Source organism: Mandrillus leucophaeus, unplaced genomic scaffold (genome assembly GCF_000951045.1).
Source record: "Mandrillus leucophaeus isolate KB7577 unplaced genomic scaffold, Mleu.le_1.0 Scaffold365, whole genome shotgun sequence".
NCBI lineage: Eukaryota > Metazoa > Chordata > Mammalia > Primates > Cercopithecidae > Mandrillus > Mandrillus leucophaeus.
Genome location: NW_012103865.1, coordinates 501328 through 515982, shown reverse-complemented (window position 1 = coordinate 515982; position 14655 = coordinate 501328). Strand labels below are relative to the sequence as shown.

Here is a 14655-nt window from a genome sequence, read left to right as displayed (position 1 = left end):
AAAAAAACCAACAACAACAACAAAAAAGAAAACCAAGATGGAGTTGTTTGGGTCAGGTCTCTTTCACTGTCTCAGTTACAATTTTGCAATGGCAGTTTCAATACTGGCCTCAGGATGTCTTTACCATATCCAATCTCAGGTTTTCAGCAGACATCAGAAGACCTGGAAGATATGTTAAAATGCAGTTTGCTGTCTGGGTGTGGTGGCTCACGCCTGTAATCCCAGCACCTTAGGAGGCCGAGGAGCAGGCAGATCACTTTAGCCTAGGAGTTTGAGACCAGCCTGAGCAACATATGAGATCACCATCTCTACAAATAATAATAATATTAGCTGGGTTTGTGGTGTGTGCCTGTGGTTCTAGCTACTTGGGAGGCTGAGGTGGGAGGATCACTTGAGTTTGGGAGGTCAAGGCTGCAGTGAGCAGTGATCACGCCTTTGCACTTCAGTGTGGGCAAAAAAGCAAGACCCTATCTCAAATAAAAAAAAAAAAAGCCATTTGTTGGGCCCTGTCCCAGGAGTTCTGACTCGGTGGGTCTGGGATAGCGCCTAGCTTTTGTGTTTCTCCTAAATTCCCAGGTGATTTTGGTGTTGCTGGCTTAGGGACCACTCTTGGAGAACCATTCTTCTGGAAGGGTCTTTCTTTTCTCAGCACATTTCCCCCCACTCCATGTTTATTCCTCCACTCACTGGGTGCTTATTACATCCCAGGCTTTGCTTAATCACTGGAGATATCGGGATATGTAAGACAAGATGTACCTGCTCAAGGAGCACACAGTCATTTGCCAGGATGGACACATCTATTGCACCTGAGCACCTAAGCACCTGAGCAGGACTAGGACAGAAGAAAGCAGAGACAGGAGGAGGACGCCTGCCTCAGACCCGAGGGAGGGCCAGCAGGGCCAGACCCGAGGGAGGTGGGGACAAGGAAGAATCAGGAAGACTTTTCTGAAAAGAATGAAGGCGAGGTTGGGAAGGGCTTCCAGTCTGAGGGTGCCATAGTGTCCAAAGACAGAGGCCGGAGGCACATGGCTTATTGGATGGGCCACCAGGGCTTCTGAGGAGGGGAGGGGACAGGGGAGGAGAGCAATGAAGAGGCCTGAGACTGGGAGAGGGGGCAGGGGTTGTGCCAGGAGAACCCTAAATTTCCCTAGGGAGCTTGGATTCTAGTTTGTTCACTGTGGGAGGCTAGGGAACAAGGCCATAACCAGGAGCTCTCTGAGAGCAGTCATCTTGCTGCATGGAAGGGGACAATTGGGAGGAGCCCCTCAGGAGGTGCAGGGAGGCAGGGAATGGGTGATAGTGACGGGGGACTGGAGAAACATCAGAGGCCAGTGCTGATGGACTTGTCATCACCTCAGACCACAGTCGTAGCGGGATGTGAGGTGGGGCACAGAGAGCGTGGGCTTTGAAGCTAGGCAAATGAGGAGTCAACCCCAGACCTACCATCTGCTGGGTGTGGGACGTGGGTAAACTAATAAGCCTCTTTGAACCTGTTTTCTTATCTGTACTGCTGGATTAATAACTCTGGAGGGGAGAGAAAACTAAATGGGAAAATGTCTACACATAGGAATAGTGTAAACATGTTGGTATTATTCTGTGGAGGAATAAAAGGCAGACTTCTCAAAAGCACGAGGGATGGAGACCCAGGGATTTATCTTCTCCCTTCCAGACACACGAGCCAGTTGTTGGGCAACAGGGCCAGCAGGATCATCTCCAAGCAGGACATCGGCTTGTGGGGAGTACAGACTGGGTTAGCAGGAGCACATGTGGAGAGGGGCCTCCGAGGAAGCTGAGGCGGTCAGTGCTGGGGTTTCTCTGCATATGTTTGCTCTGGGTACAGAGAGGACCCTGTGTAGTCAAAGGTGGCAGTGAGGTCTTGCCAAGCATGCCAGCGTGTCACACATCAGCACTTTGGGGGCCCACAGAAGTGCCAAGGCCGAGGAACCTCTTTAAGACCACTGTTGTGGAGGGTAGAGGAGGAGAGGAAGGAGAAGGAGAAGGAGGTGGCAGTGCTCTGATGGAGGAGCAGGAGCAGGAGGGGCTTGCAGAGGAGACGCTCCGGGTGATGTGTGTGTGGTGGGGGTGGGTGGTGTTCCTGGTCCTCCAGGTGCTGCCTGGTCCCTGTCAGCCAGGGGTGAACCCCTGTGGGATAAGCCTGTGTGATACCAACAATCCAAGCTACACCTGTGACACAAGACACTGCTGTGGCTCTGGCTGGTGTGGACCACCATCATCATCCTCCTGAGCTGCTGCTTCATCTGCTGCCACTGCTGAGCCAAGCGCTGCCTTCAGGCCAGGCAGTGGCAACAAGAAATCAACCCCATCACCTGTAGGAAGCCCAGGATTACTCAGCACTGCCATTTTATCTTCAGTTTTGTGCCAAACTATTTACTACCTTGTCATGGGGGATTGGTTTCCCGACCTCCAACTCTTCCCCAACCATAGAGTGACTTCCAGCTACGGCATGTAGCCCTTAAGGTGGCAGTGCCCCTGGGACTCCCAGAGGCACAGAGCAGCCCCTAGTCTGAGTCCAGCAGAAGCAGCACGAGACCCCCACGCATTGCTGACCCTGGGGCCTCTGACACCAGCTGACCCAGCAGCCACCAAAGACCTGGGAACGGAGCCCAGTGTCTCTGTGGCTTGCCTGGGGGAGCTGGACTGAGGAGCCTTCCTGTGCAAGGATTTAGAATATACGGAGGAGTTGCTGAATGATTACAGCTCTGAGCATGACAGTATCCCCTCCCCTCCCCGCCCCCTTACCCCCAAGCAAAGAGAAGATACCGTGTGTGCAACTGGGGCCAACATGACGATGGCCTCAAAGCATTCAACATGCTCATCAGTGATGCTCTGGATGGCCCCCTGGACATCCATGACAGTTGGCCTGTGCAGTCTCCTGGTGACAAGGAGGAAGGTCCCTGCCAGCCCTGCAAGGGGCAAGCTTGAGAGTCTGGGCATCCGCACCGGCCACGGCCCCCAGTCCCTGCTGCTGAGCACTGTGAACGAACAGGACTCTCTCAACCCCTAGAGCAGCAGCTCCCAGCCAGAGACAGCCCTGTCTGCACCCAAGACCTTGGCAAAGCAACCAGGGACAGAAAGAACCAGAAGAGAAGCTTTCAATGACTTTCAGCCATTTTGTCCCCATTTTTTCTCTTCTCCTGTCCTGCATTTTTCTCCATCTCCAGATACAGTTTGGGATGTGGATGCCTGTCCCCACACAAAAACACTTGGGATTCGTTCCTGATACCCCATTTCATCCCGATTTTCCCCTCTTTAAAGTCAGATCTCACCTACCTGTTTGGTCAGAGAGAGGTGTGTTTTAAAATCCCCGAGGAAGGAGGCAGGGACTGTGCCCTCAGAGGATTATTGGTGAAGGGAATTTATGCTTAATTTCAGTTTAGGAGAATGCTGCTGTGTCTCTACCTAGGACAGGCAGCCCATTGTGGCCCTGGGTGAGAAGGGAAGCCCACAGGGACCCAGGGTTTGTCACCTGTGGCTGCCAGTGTCTGCAGAGCCAGAATTGAGCTACTCCCATGAAAGGATGGGCGCTGATGGGCAGTTGTATGGTCGGTTGCTATGAGGCTTGTTGATCTCTCAAATTCCAGGTGACAAGATCAATGAATGCTTGACCGGCCCCTTCCCAGCAGGCTCTGGGGGCTACAAACTGGTTCAGGTGTGGCATGTCACACTACTTTACCTTTGGTTTTTCTTTGAAAAACAAACAATGAAAGACAAATGAAAACAAGAATTCTACCAGTGTTCAGGCAAGAATTCTTTTTGGGAAAAGGGATGTTTGTGGCTCTTCCCCGCATTGGCATTCAAAAGCTTGGCTGCAGAATGGCTATTATTAAAATGTCCAAAAAATAGAAGATACTGGTGAGGCTGCAGAGGAAAGGGAATGCTTGTACACTGTTGGCCAGCGTATAAATTAGTTCATGGAAAAATTAATGCAGAAAGCAGTTTGGAGATTCCTGAAATCATTTAAATCAGAACTATGATTCCACCCAGCGATTCCTTTACTGGGCATTTACCCAAAGGAATATAATCGGTCTGCCAAAAAGACACATGCTCTTACATGTCCATCACAGCACTATTCTCAGTAGCAAAGTCGTGGAATGAACCTAGGTGTCCATCAGAGGTAGACTGGATAAAGGAAATGTGGTACATATACACCATGGAATACTATACAGCCAAGAAAAGAATGAAAACATGTCCTTTGCAGCAACATAGATGGAGCTGGAGACCATAATCCTAAGCAAATTAACATAGGAATGGAAAACCAAATATCATGTTCTCATGTTTAAGCGGGAGCTGAGCATTGGCACATGGATATAAAGATGGGAACAGTAGACAATACAACTGGTAGAGGGAAGACAGAAGGAGGGTGGAAAGGGCTGAAAAACTACGTATCGGGTACTATGCTCACTGCCTGAGTGATGAGATCATTTGTGCCCCAAACCTCAGCATCACAGAATATACCCATGTAACAAACCTGAACATGTAGCCCCTAAATGTAAAATAAAAGTTGAAATTATTTTTTAAAAATGGAGCCTGGGTCAGGAGCGGTAGCTCACACCTGTAATCCCAGGACTTTGGATCACTTGAGGTCAGGAGTTCAAAACCAGCCTGGCCAACATGGCGAAACCCTGTCTCTACTAAAAATGTATTGGAGGCCTGTGCTGTGTTCCCTGTAACAGGAAATGTGCTCTGAACTTGTCTGTCTCCCTTGGCTGCTCCTGGCCCTTGGTACCAGCTCCCAGGGGTGTCCACAACCACTTGGGACAGAAGGTGAAGGTGGAATTTCAAAGAGAAGCTTGCTTGGATCTTCGGTGACAAGCTTGGATGAGCTACAGCCCCAACATGGGCCCTCTCAGAATTGCCAGGAGGAGGCTTTGGCCGGTACCACAGGTGCCACGGAGCCTGCCTCCCTCTGCTGTGTCCAGTGGGTGCAAGTCAGCCAACATGTGGCCAGAATGGCTGGATGGTGTCACAGCCCTCAGATGTCTTTCCTTACATCTTTTTTAAGGAGTCCCAAATAACTCCCTTGAAGTGTCTCAAAGGTGAGCAAGTTTTATGAAAATGAATCCTTCCTCGGTTAATTGACCAAATGGGTGAATCCTGACCCTCTCCAGTTTCTTTCCCTGGTCGGAGTGGGGAGCTGGTGTTAGCTGTGGAATTCACTGTGGAGTCCTACCCCAAAGGCAAAGAAGACAAAAATAAAGCGTGCAGAGCTGGGCTTGATTCCCAAGTCGCAGTCTGGCTCCCGCTATGGTAGGTGAGATGTCTCTCTAGCTGCTCACAGAGATGGAACTAGGGAGTTGAGGGAAGAGTTAGGGGGCCAGGGAGATTCGCTTGAGTCTGATTTTCCAGGTGAATGAGAAGGGAGGGATTGGTGCCTACATATTCCTGGGAGAGTCACATCATCACCAACAGCATTTGTCATTATTGTATGTTAGCAATAAGATTCAACTGGTCAGATTTTTTGGGCTCCTTCAAAAATGCTGACACATTTTCTGTGCTGTGATTGTTCTGAAGGCAGAGTAGCTCCAACCAGTGTGAGAACCCAAATAAAAATCAATACCGCCCGCCAAAGACCACCGTTCTGAAACTCACTTTTATCTGGAACAGCATCCCCCTTTCTCCCCAGATTCTTCTTATTTTTGGATTCCATCTCTTTATATGTGCTAATCTAGTGTAGGATGGAACACATTTTGGGAGCTGGGGGCTCTGCTTACATTTAAGGGGGACAGCCCTGTCTGGCCTGAGATTGGAGGTTGCTTTCCAGTGTGAAGGAGTGTGAGGCAGCAGGCACAGACAAAGTGAGAGCAGGGTCATTTTATTGGTACAGAGATTGCAGAGGGACTGGGAGCTTTAGCTGTTGGCAGCTATGGTGTCCCTAATCCAGTCCACATAGTTGTAGACCTTGGTGTAGACTCCAGGCCTGTTCTTCTGGGCACAGCCATAGCCCCAGGAGACAATTCCTTGGAGCTGTCCATTGGAGACCACAGGGCCACCAGAGTCACCCTGGGGAGAAGAAGGGAGAAGTTGTATGAAGAGAGAAATAGAGGAGGAAAATAGCTACATTTACTCTGAACCTTAAAAGATCCGTTTCCAGCCAGCTCTGTGGCTCCATGTCCTTCTCACAGTGGCCCATTCTCTGTTCTTCCTAAGCAGACAATAGGCAGCCTAAGGGAACTGTCCTCACATCTCCATAGGGGCACTGCAGGGAGCCTCCTCAGCCCCGCCACACTGGGAGTTCAAATATTTTTCCCGGGTGGGGCCTGGGTATCAGTGGGAGCTTCAGAGTGGGAAGGGTTGTTCAAATCACCTGGCAGGAATCCTTGCCTCCCTCAAGGAAGCCCACACAGAACATGTTGCTGGTAATCTTTCCAGGGTAGGAGGCTTCACACTCAGCCTGGGACAGCACAGGCGCTTCCAGGCACTGCAGCTCATCTGGGTAGTCGGCTGTGAGGATCAGGAGGCGATCAGAGAAAGTAGAAATGTGGGTCAGGCCACGTTTCTGACCCAAGACCCAAGGAGACAATAATCTAGGATGGAACATTGAAGAGGAACACTGCTCCTGGAAAGGACTCCAAAACATAAGTCCTGGCAAGGGACTCTGGCTTTTAGTTCCCAGAATGATCATTGTTCAACCCCTCCCAAGACGTGATTATAGCAAGTTCTCCATTTGTCCTGTCTTTTGATTTTAGAAGCTAGGTCTTGGAGACTTTGCATCTCTCTGATGTCCAGTCCAGAGCCTGTGTGTGATGGGCACTAGAAATGCATCTTAAACTGGAGGTGAGAGGATTTAAATTAAGGGGCATGCTTCATTCTGGAAATTGTGAGGATGGAGGGAAGTAGAAGGGCAAAGGATGCCACTCACCGCCAGAGCTCAGAGTGTTGCCCCAGCCAGAGATGAGGGCCTCGGCGCCAGCAGCTGGAGGGGCGGTGGGCAGAGAGATGGTGGACACGCGGGCATTGATGACGGCAGGTGAGGAGAGCTTGATCAGCAGGATGTCATTGTTCAGAGTTTTCCTGTCGTAATCTGGGTGGCGGATGATCTTGGCTGCATTGATGAACTGCTCAGTCCCCTCCAGGACTTCGATGTTGTGCTCTCCCAGTCTCACCTGGATGCGGCTGATGGACAGGAGGGATGGTGAAGACAGCCGGGGCACCCATCACACCTTCCCCAGGGTCCTTAAGCTCCCTGCTCATGAACAGCTCTGGAGGGATCAGGTGGGCTGTGTAGCCATATCACATGGGCAGTAGAGGGATGTGGGTCAGTGCAGGTGTGAGACCCAGGACCTTTCTGCTTCAGAGGTTGGTGGTAGTGGGGTTGGGAAGAGTCAAAGTGATCCCACCGGAGGCTGCTCCTCAACTCGCCTTCCCAGTCTCTTTCCCACAATCTCCACAGTCACTAGCTTTGTGGGCGCATGGAGCTCCTTGTAGTTTTCCCAGCATTCTTCACCCCAGATCTTTGCTAACTGCACACAGCATCTATTCCTCCCTCCCTTCTTGGCCTGGTGAACACCACCCTTCTGTGTAATCTAATCCAAGGGTATCCATAGCATTAGCATCTCCTGGGAACTTGTTAGAAATGTAAATTCTTGGTCCTTACCCCCACCTGCTGATCAGAACCTTGGGGATGGGACCCAGTGATTTGTGCCTTAACAAGCCTGCAGGTGGTTCTGACGCATACTCAGGTTTGAGAGTTCTTGGTGTAGGCAGCAGTTCTCAGCTCTGTCTATACACTGTACAGTTACCAGAGGTAGAGTGTTAAATACTCACTGATATTCACCCCCTCTTCCTGAAAATTTTGAGTTAATTGCCCTGAGATAGGACACAGGCATCAGTATTTTTAAAAACCCTTTCTTAGGTGGCTTTAATGTACAGCTAACCAGCAAAAGGTACTTGCCTGCTTTTCTCACTAGCTCTGACCACCTCAAGATCATCCCTGCCTGCTTTTATGACCACAACCCTTGCTGTTTCATGGATTTGCCTGGGTGTGAGAGGTTCCTGTCTTGTGTTCCCTGTCTGCTCTGGAGAGTCAGCTGCTGCCAACAAGTTTTCTTCTCCACCACCTCTCCCCTCCATCTTACCCAGCCTCAGTACTTCCCTGGGCTGAAGTCATGCTCTCCCAGGCAGCCTGGCTGGGAGCTTTGCCGTCAGGGACCCCACACTTACGTCTTGTAGCAGTGAGCTGCTGACACCACCCACTGTTCGTTTATGAGGGAGCCACCGCAGAAGTGGTAGCCAGAATTCAGAGACACCTGGTAGGGGACAGAATTCTCTTCACAGGTGTAGCCCCCAACGATCTTGTCATCATCGTCAAAGGGGGCAGCAACTGGAGTGGAGATGGGAAGGGAGAAGGCAAGTCAGTAGCATGTTAGGGGTGGCGTTCCCACCCTGCAGTTGCATTCTGCTAATTGGAAATCGTTAACAAGCACAGTGAGGCTAGGGAAGGGAGGGAGCGCTGCCACCTCTGGTGAGCATCACTGGATGTGGCTCCCAAGTCTCTGTATCTGCAGAGCATGTAGCAAGGTATCCGGTGGGGGCTCAGATCTCTCCTGGGGTCACCAGGCTGAGGTCACAATGAATGTCCTCACAATGCTTCCAGTGGGGTAGGAGTTGGGATGTGTCTGTCTCACCCACTGAGTGCTTCTCTCTTTCATTCACCACCTGTGTACTCCACCTGGCCGTTTAAGCCCTGGATGGTCAGGATACTTTAGCCAAGCTAGGAAAACCCCTGGCTGTGTAGACCTGAGCATGACCAGCTTCCCCCTCAGCTCAGATCTGTGTAGTGAGGGCAGAGTTGAGGGCAGCCCCTGGCTCACTTCGGCAGAACAAATGTAGGCGTTATTATTGTCCAAAAGAACAGCAATTCTTAACCTTGGCTGCATGCCTAGAAATGTTAAAAATCACCTGGGAAGCTTAAAAGCCCGGAACACAGGCTGCACCCCAGACAAATGAAGTGAGAATTTCTAGAGTTGAGTCTCTGGCATGAGTAATTTTTCCACCTCCCCAGGTGCATTCGAGGTTAAGAGCAGCTATAGTGGAGGTATTCTGGTGCTGTGGGAGCCAAGCCTGAAGCCCGCTGCTTCATTTTGTGGGCCAGCCCCACCTGGTCTCCCTTCCCAGGTTCTCCAACCACAGCTCGTATATGGATGAATGATAGTTCTGGGAGTGAAATCAGGGAGAAGGTGAAACAGGTGAAGCTTAAAAAAAGCCCAAGGAGGATGGGAAGTAGAGATGCCAGATGGAGGAAATAGAACATCAGAGCACAGTCGAAAGAGGAGAGGCGGCAAGAATGGAAGGGCATGCGTCTGCCAGGAAAGGGGTGGTTGGGGTCTGAGGCAGGGCATGAAACTTACCAGCAACTCCCACAAAGGCAAGGATCAGGAGTGGATTCATGGTGGTAGAGTGTGCCTGACTGGTGGTGGAGGACCCGTCTTTATACCTCCTGAGGATCGGGAGAGGAAGTGTCTGTGAGGTGAGGGTCACCGCTCCTCCCAACACAAACACACCTGCAGCTTTCCCCTTCCCAGGGTCTTGCATCAGCTCGGCTATGTTTGGCCACTCTGTGGGTTTGTGATTCACAGGTAATAAGGAAACTTGTCATCTGAGAGCAGAGAGGGAGACCGGCTATTTCCTGGAAGAATGCTGGGATGGGGAAGACAGGGAAAGCGAAGCCCTGGATCACACAGCTGGGCTTTCTTAGGCTGAGGAAAAGTGGGTTAGAAGGACAGAGAATGACCTGGCTGTTTAGAAATCCTTTTAACTATTGGGAATGTATTTAATGTACTTAAGGAAGGGCAAGCGTTGGTAACAAACTTGGCTTTTCAGTGTCTTGGGGCCGCCATGATAGGAGCAAAGTCTTATTTAAGGCTCATTCTGTGAATATGAAGATGCTTCTCTCCAGTCAGTGTGCGGGAAGGTCAAATCCAAGGCTTTGGGGAAAGAGAATTCCAACACTAAGGGGTAAGAAGAAGGGAGACTCGGCATTCCATAGGATTCTGGGCTTCCAGATGGCTCTCCTTCCTACCAAGGCTTAAGGATGGGAAGTGTTTCAACGAAGGAGGGGTCACAGGTTAGTTAGGAGCTTACTCAGTGCATCTGGAGGATGGAAAACCAGTGGCGCACTCCTCCCCTTCTTCAATGTGACAACATTTGTCTCTCTCATGTGCATCCTGTCATAGGTTCTTTTTATGCAGCCTCACGGTTGCTCTGGCAACCTGCACTCAGGGTGATGCAAACTGACCCACCCTCTCAGGGCTGACAGTCTGAACCAGAATGACATGCCCCTGATCAGATATCAGAGTTTGGACCATGGTAAATCTGGGTTATGTTCTGATCTAAGAATGAGCAGTAGGTAGAGATTTAAGCACATGGTAAATGGGTCACATATTGGATTCAGTAACGAAGATGTGGAGGGGTGGGTCTAGAATTCTCTATTTTAGATGCAGTGAGATTATACTGGGCTCAGTACAAAGTGAATCTTCTCAGAGAATATCCTGATTTGGGCCCTACCGAGGCTACTAAGACATAGTTGTGCAATTGACTGAAGCATAACATGGCCAGAGCATGTGGAGATGGAGATGTTGTCTGCGCTCAGGTCTAATGATGAAAGGAGGAGCTTCCTTATGAGGGTGCTTTCCCTTCTCAGTAACACTGAGCTCAGGTTGGTGATGAGCGGGAGTGAACGGAGTTCAAGTTTGAATTTGAAAGGTAAAGGAAAAAGGTATGTTCTGGAGACGGCGAAGAAAATGAGAAAAGCTCAGAAATTTGGTGGTGAAATTGGACATGGTCAGTGACTAGAGGGAGGATGCAAATGGAAACCAGACAGAATTGGAAAAAAATGCCAAAATGGGGCCCGTGGAGTTGAGCGGACACACAGAGAGCCTCTGGGTTTAGCTCCTGGCATGGCCGCCGAGCCAGCTTCCCCACAGTCAGGAGACCCAATGCTCAGAGAACCCCTCTCCACCCTGTACCCCCTCTAATCACTGATGGGCTCATACCTAACACTGCTATACTTAGATGGTGCACGGTGCCTGACTACAAGAGTTTTCACATAAGCAACAGTGGTACATTACTCTTCATTTATGCTGAGTTTCACATTTAACTTTCCACAAACATGCTAATTGTGATTTGTGCAGAGCAGAATTATTTCCATTTATAGAGGAAGACAATAAGATTGAGAAGGATTCTGTCTTGCCCAAGAATACAGATCTTGGCAGAGCTGACCACAAGGCCAACGGAAGTCATGGAGAGCGTTGTGAAATGTGGGAATTGCTGCAGGTGGCATCTAAAAGGAGATTTATTGAGGATCAAGGCACAGGTCCCCAGAGGACAATCTGTACGTCTGATTCCTTCCTGGTGCTTTTCTTCCTGGTAGAAATAGATGATTGAATTCATCTTTCTCCTGGCAGCTTCTCTCAGAGCCTTACCTTGCCACAGTTCCAGACCCATTCAGGCCATGACTGCCATGTAGATGACACACCTCTCTGCTCATGAATAACTGGCCAAGCCTGAGGTAGCCAGGTTTTGGAGCATTGATAATATGGGCTTTTCCTGTGTTGTCTCTAAACATGTTGTTTCATTTTGTCCTCTTGTCATAGGGTCTTCACAGAACTCCTGCCTTAGAGGATAAGGAGAGGCTCTTGCTCTAGCAACTGGCGACACCAGTGTGCACTAAACAGGGAGGTGAACCTTGGTAGAAGATGGAAAATGTGTTTGGAAAAGGGGATTTTTGGATCAGTGCTTCTGTCTCTGATGCTCTGTTTGATAGGGAACACCCAAGAATATGAGGATTTCTGTATCTAGAGCTTGAAGACTAGCCTTCTCCAGTATTTTGTGCTCTTCCTTAAATGATCACAGTATAGTCTGAGGTCATCTTTCTTCAAAAAGCAATGACTCTACAGGCAGAGAACATAGCTGTAGTTGGAGACTGTTACCTCATACTGTAGACTCCGGTGTGTAGGACAGGTTCAGATCCAGCTGCCCAAGCTCCATTTGGAGGACATGCCATTCTTCGTACTGTTCATTCTGAACTATAGATTTCTCTGTCTACTTCTCTAAGACATCTTTCTGTCTTGTGTTTAGTGCTTAGCACACCAAACCACTGTCCTTCAATTATGGTAACAGTGAATCATTTCTGTGTGCTTACTATATATCATGTAACTTACTATACAGCATGTAACTCATAAGTTAAGAATTTTTTTCATTTTATCATCACAACCATCTTGGGATTTTACATTTTACAGATGATGAAATGATCATTTTACAGATGCTCAAATGAGCTTTCTGGAGGTGAAGTGACTCTCCCATCTCCCAGAGCAGCAGCTCCCAGCCAGAACTGGCCCTGCCTGCACCCAAGACCTTGGCACAGCAACCAGAGCCGGAAAGAACCAGAAGAGAAGCTTTCAAGGACTCTCAGCCACTTTGTCCCCATTTTTTCTCTTCTCCTTTCCTGCATTTTTCTCCACCTCCAGATACAGGTCGGAATGTGGATGCCTGTTCCCACACAAAAACACTTGGGATTCATTCCTGATACCCCATTTCATCCCGATTTCACCTGTTTAAAGTCAGATCTCACCTACCTGTTTGGTCAGAGAGATGAGTGTTTTAAAATCTCCAAGGAAGGAGACAGGGACTGTGCCCTCAGATGATTATTGGTGAAGGGAATTTATGCTTAATTTCAGTTTAGGAGAATGCTGCTGTGTCTCTGCCTAGGACAGGCAGCCCATTGTGGCCCTAGGTGATGAGGGAAGCCCACAGAGACCCAGAATTTGTGACCTGTGGCTGCCAGTGTCTGCAGAGCCAGAATTGAGCTAATCCCGTGAAAGGATGGGCGCTGATGGGCAGTTGTATGGTTGGTTGCTATGGGGCTTGTTGATCTCTCAGATTCCAGGTGACAAGATCAATGCATGCTTGACCAGCCCCTTCCCAGCAGGCTCTGGGGGCTATAAACTGGTTCAGGTGTGGAAGGTCACACTACTTTACCTTTGGTTTTTGTTTGAAAACCAGACAATGAAAGACAGATGAATTCAAGAACTCTACAAGTGGTCAGGCAAGAATTCTTTTCGAGAAAAGGGAGGTTTGTGGCTCTTTCCCACATTGACCTTGAAAGGGCCTGGCAGCCAAGTGGCTTTTATTAAAATGTCAAAAAAGTAGAAGATGCTGGTGAGGCTGCAGAGGAAAGGCAATGCTAATACACTGTTGGGCCGAGTGTAAATTAGTTCATGGAAAAATTAATGCAGAAAGCAGTTTGGAGATTTCTGAAATAATTTAAAACAGAACTAACATTCCACCCAGCAATTCCTTGACTGGGCATTTACCCACAGGAAAATAATTGCTCTGCGAAAAACACACATGCTCTTACATGTCCATCACAGCACTATTCTCAGTAGCAAATCCATGGAATGAAGCTAGGTGTCCATCAGCGGTAGACTGGATAAAAGAAATATGATACATATATGCCATGGAATACTATGCAGCCACGAAAAGAATGAAATCTTGTCCTTTGAAGCAACATGGATGGAGCTGGAGACCATAATCCTAAGCAAATTAACGTAGGAACGGAAAGCCAAAAACCGCATTCTCATGTATGAGTTTGAGCTGAGAATTGGATACACATGGATATAAAGATGGGAACAGTAGACAATACATCTGGTAGAGGGAAGAGAGAAGGAGGTGGAAAGGGTGAAAAACTACCTATTGGGTGCTACTCTCACTGCCTGAGTGATGATATCATTTGTGCCCCAAACCTCAGCATCACACAATATATTCATCTAACAAACCTGCACATGTAGCCCCTGAATCTAAAATAAAAGTAGAAATTATTTTTTTAAAAATGGGGCCTGTGCCAGAAGTGGTGGCTCACACCTGCAATCCCAACACTTTGGATCACTTGAGGTCAGGAGTTCAAAACCAGCCTGGCCAATATGGTGAAACCCTGTCTCTACTAAAAATACAAAAAAATACAAAAAAAAAAAAAAATAGCTGGTCATGGTGGCGGGTGCCTGTAATCCCAGGTACTTGGGAGGCTGAATCACTTGAACTCAGGGGGCAGAGGTTGTAGTGAGCAGAGATCATGCCACGGCACTCCAGCCTGGCTGGTGTTCAGCCAGAGGGAGATGTTTTGTGTGAAGCCTGAGGTGGGGGCTCTTCATAGCCTCTGTGAGAAGGAGGTCCTAAGCCGTGGCGGTGGACACAGTTGCAGCTTTCTGCCTCTTTGCCCTTTGGTCTGGACCCACAGGTGAACAGTGCCAGCCTCAATCCCGAGCACACGCTCTGGAGACCTTCACATCTCACGGTTCCATGTGAGCAAATGGACTGGGAAAGCTGTGTGGCCTGAGAAAAGGCAACCCCATGGCCTGGCTCTACACAGTATTTTGTCTTTTTTTTTGAATTTTTTTTTTTTTTTGCTTGTTTTGTGTTTTTGGTGGTGGTAGTGGTTTATTTTACACTGACCACGTGGAAGAAATCCCATGGTTGTCTGTGATTTTCAAGCCCTGTTTCTGCTGGCAACCCTTCTGAGTGGAGTGACTCAATTTTCTGTGTAAAATGACCCAGGTAGGAGGTGGAAGCAGCCGTCTGGAAGGCCACTGGGATCCTTATGTCTGTCTCTTGGCTTCAGGTAGCCAGTTGGGTTTTGTTAGG

At 49.0% G+C, this 14655-nt stretch overlaps 2 protein-coding genes and 1 gene segment (V, D, J or C); all 3 read right to left on the bottom strand.

Moving 5' to 3' along the window:
* Nucleotides 1–14655, bottom strand: part of LOC105546604 — a 261509-nt gene that overhangs the window by 25465 nt on the left and 221389 nt on the right. The window lies entirely within an intron of this gene.
* The window catches only part of LOC105546599, a 135936-nt gene that overhangs the window by 21275 nt on the left and 100006 nt on the right, over nucleotides 1–14655 (bottom strand).
* LOC105546588 (trypsin-2) lies at nucleotides 5816–10241 on the bottom strand. Of its 6 annotated transcripts, none has more exons than XM_011989835.1 (6): nucleotides 9369–9442; nucleotides 8182–8341; nucleotides 7786–7827; nucleotides 6881–7134; nucleotides 6326–6462; nucleotides 5817–6021 (listed from the first exon to the last, which is right to left on the bottom strand). In XM_011989835.1, exons 1-6 carry the CDS (start codon nucleotides 9406–9408, stop codon nucleotides 5869–5871), a joined length of 786 nt encoding a protein of 261 aa, XP_011845225.1. In that variant the 5' UTR covers nucleotides 9409–9442; the 3' UTR covers nucleotides 5817–5868. The 6 variants fall into 6 exon arrangements, 5 of the variants coding, with proteins under 5 accessions (XP_011845225.1, XP_011845228.1, XP_011845224.1 ...); XM_011989838.1 differs by lacking the exon at nucleotides 7786–7827 and having other exon boundaries at nucleotides 6881–7034; nucleotides 7104–7134; nucleotides 9369–9415; XR_001007123.1 differs by lacking the exon at nucleotides 7786–7827 and having other exon boundaries at nucleotides 5816–6021; nucleotides 8182–8267; nucleotides 9369–9448.

Excerpts from the sequence above, each read along its gene's own strand:
- LOC105546588 (XM_011989834.1), bottom strand. The coding sequence starts at position 10,183 with ATGCACATGAGAGAGACAAATGTTGTCACATTGAAGAAGGGGAGGAGT. Across the intron at positions 8,342-10,101 it reads CCATCCTCCAGATGCACTGA|TTGCTGCCCCCTTTGACGAT; the intron begins GTAAGCTCCTAA and ends TCTCCACTCCAG. Across the intron at positions 7,135-8,181 it reads GCAGCTCACTGCTACAAGAC|CCGCATCCAGGTGAGACTGG; the intron begins GTAAGTGTGGGG and ends CCTGTCCATCAG.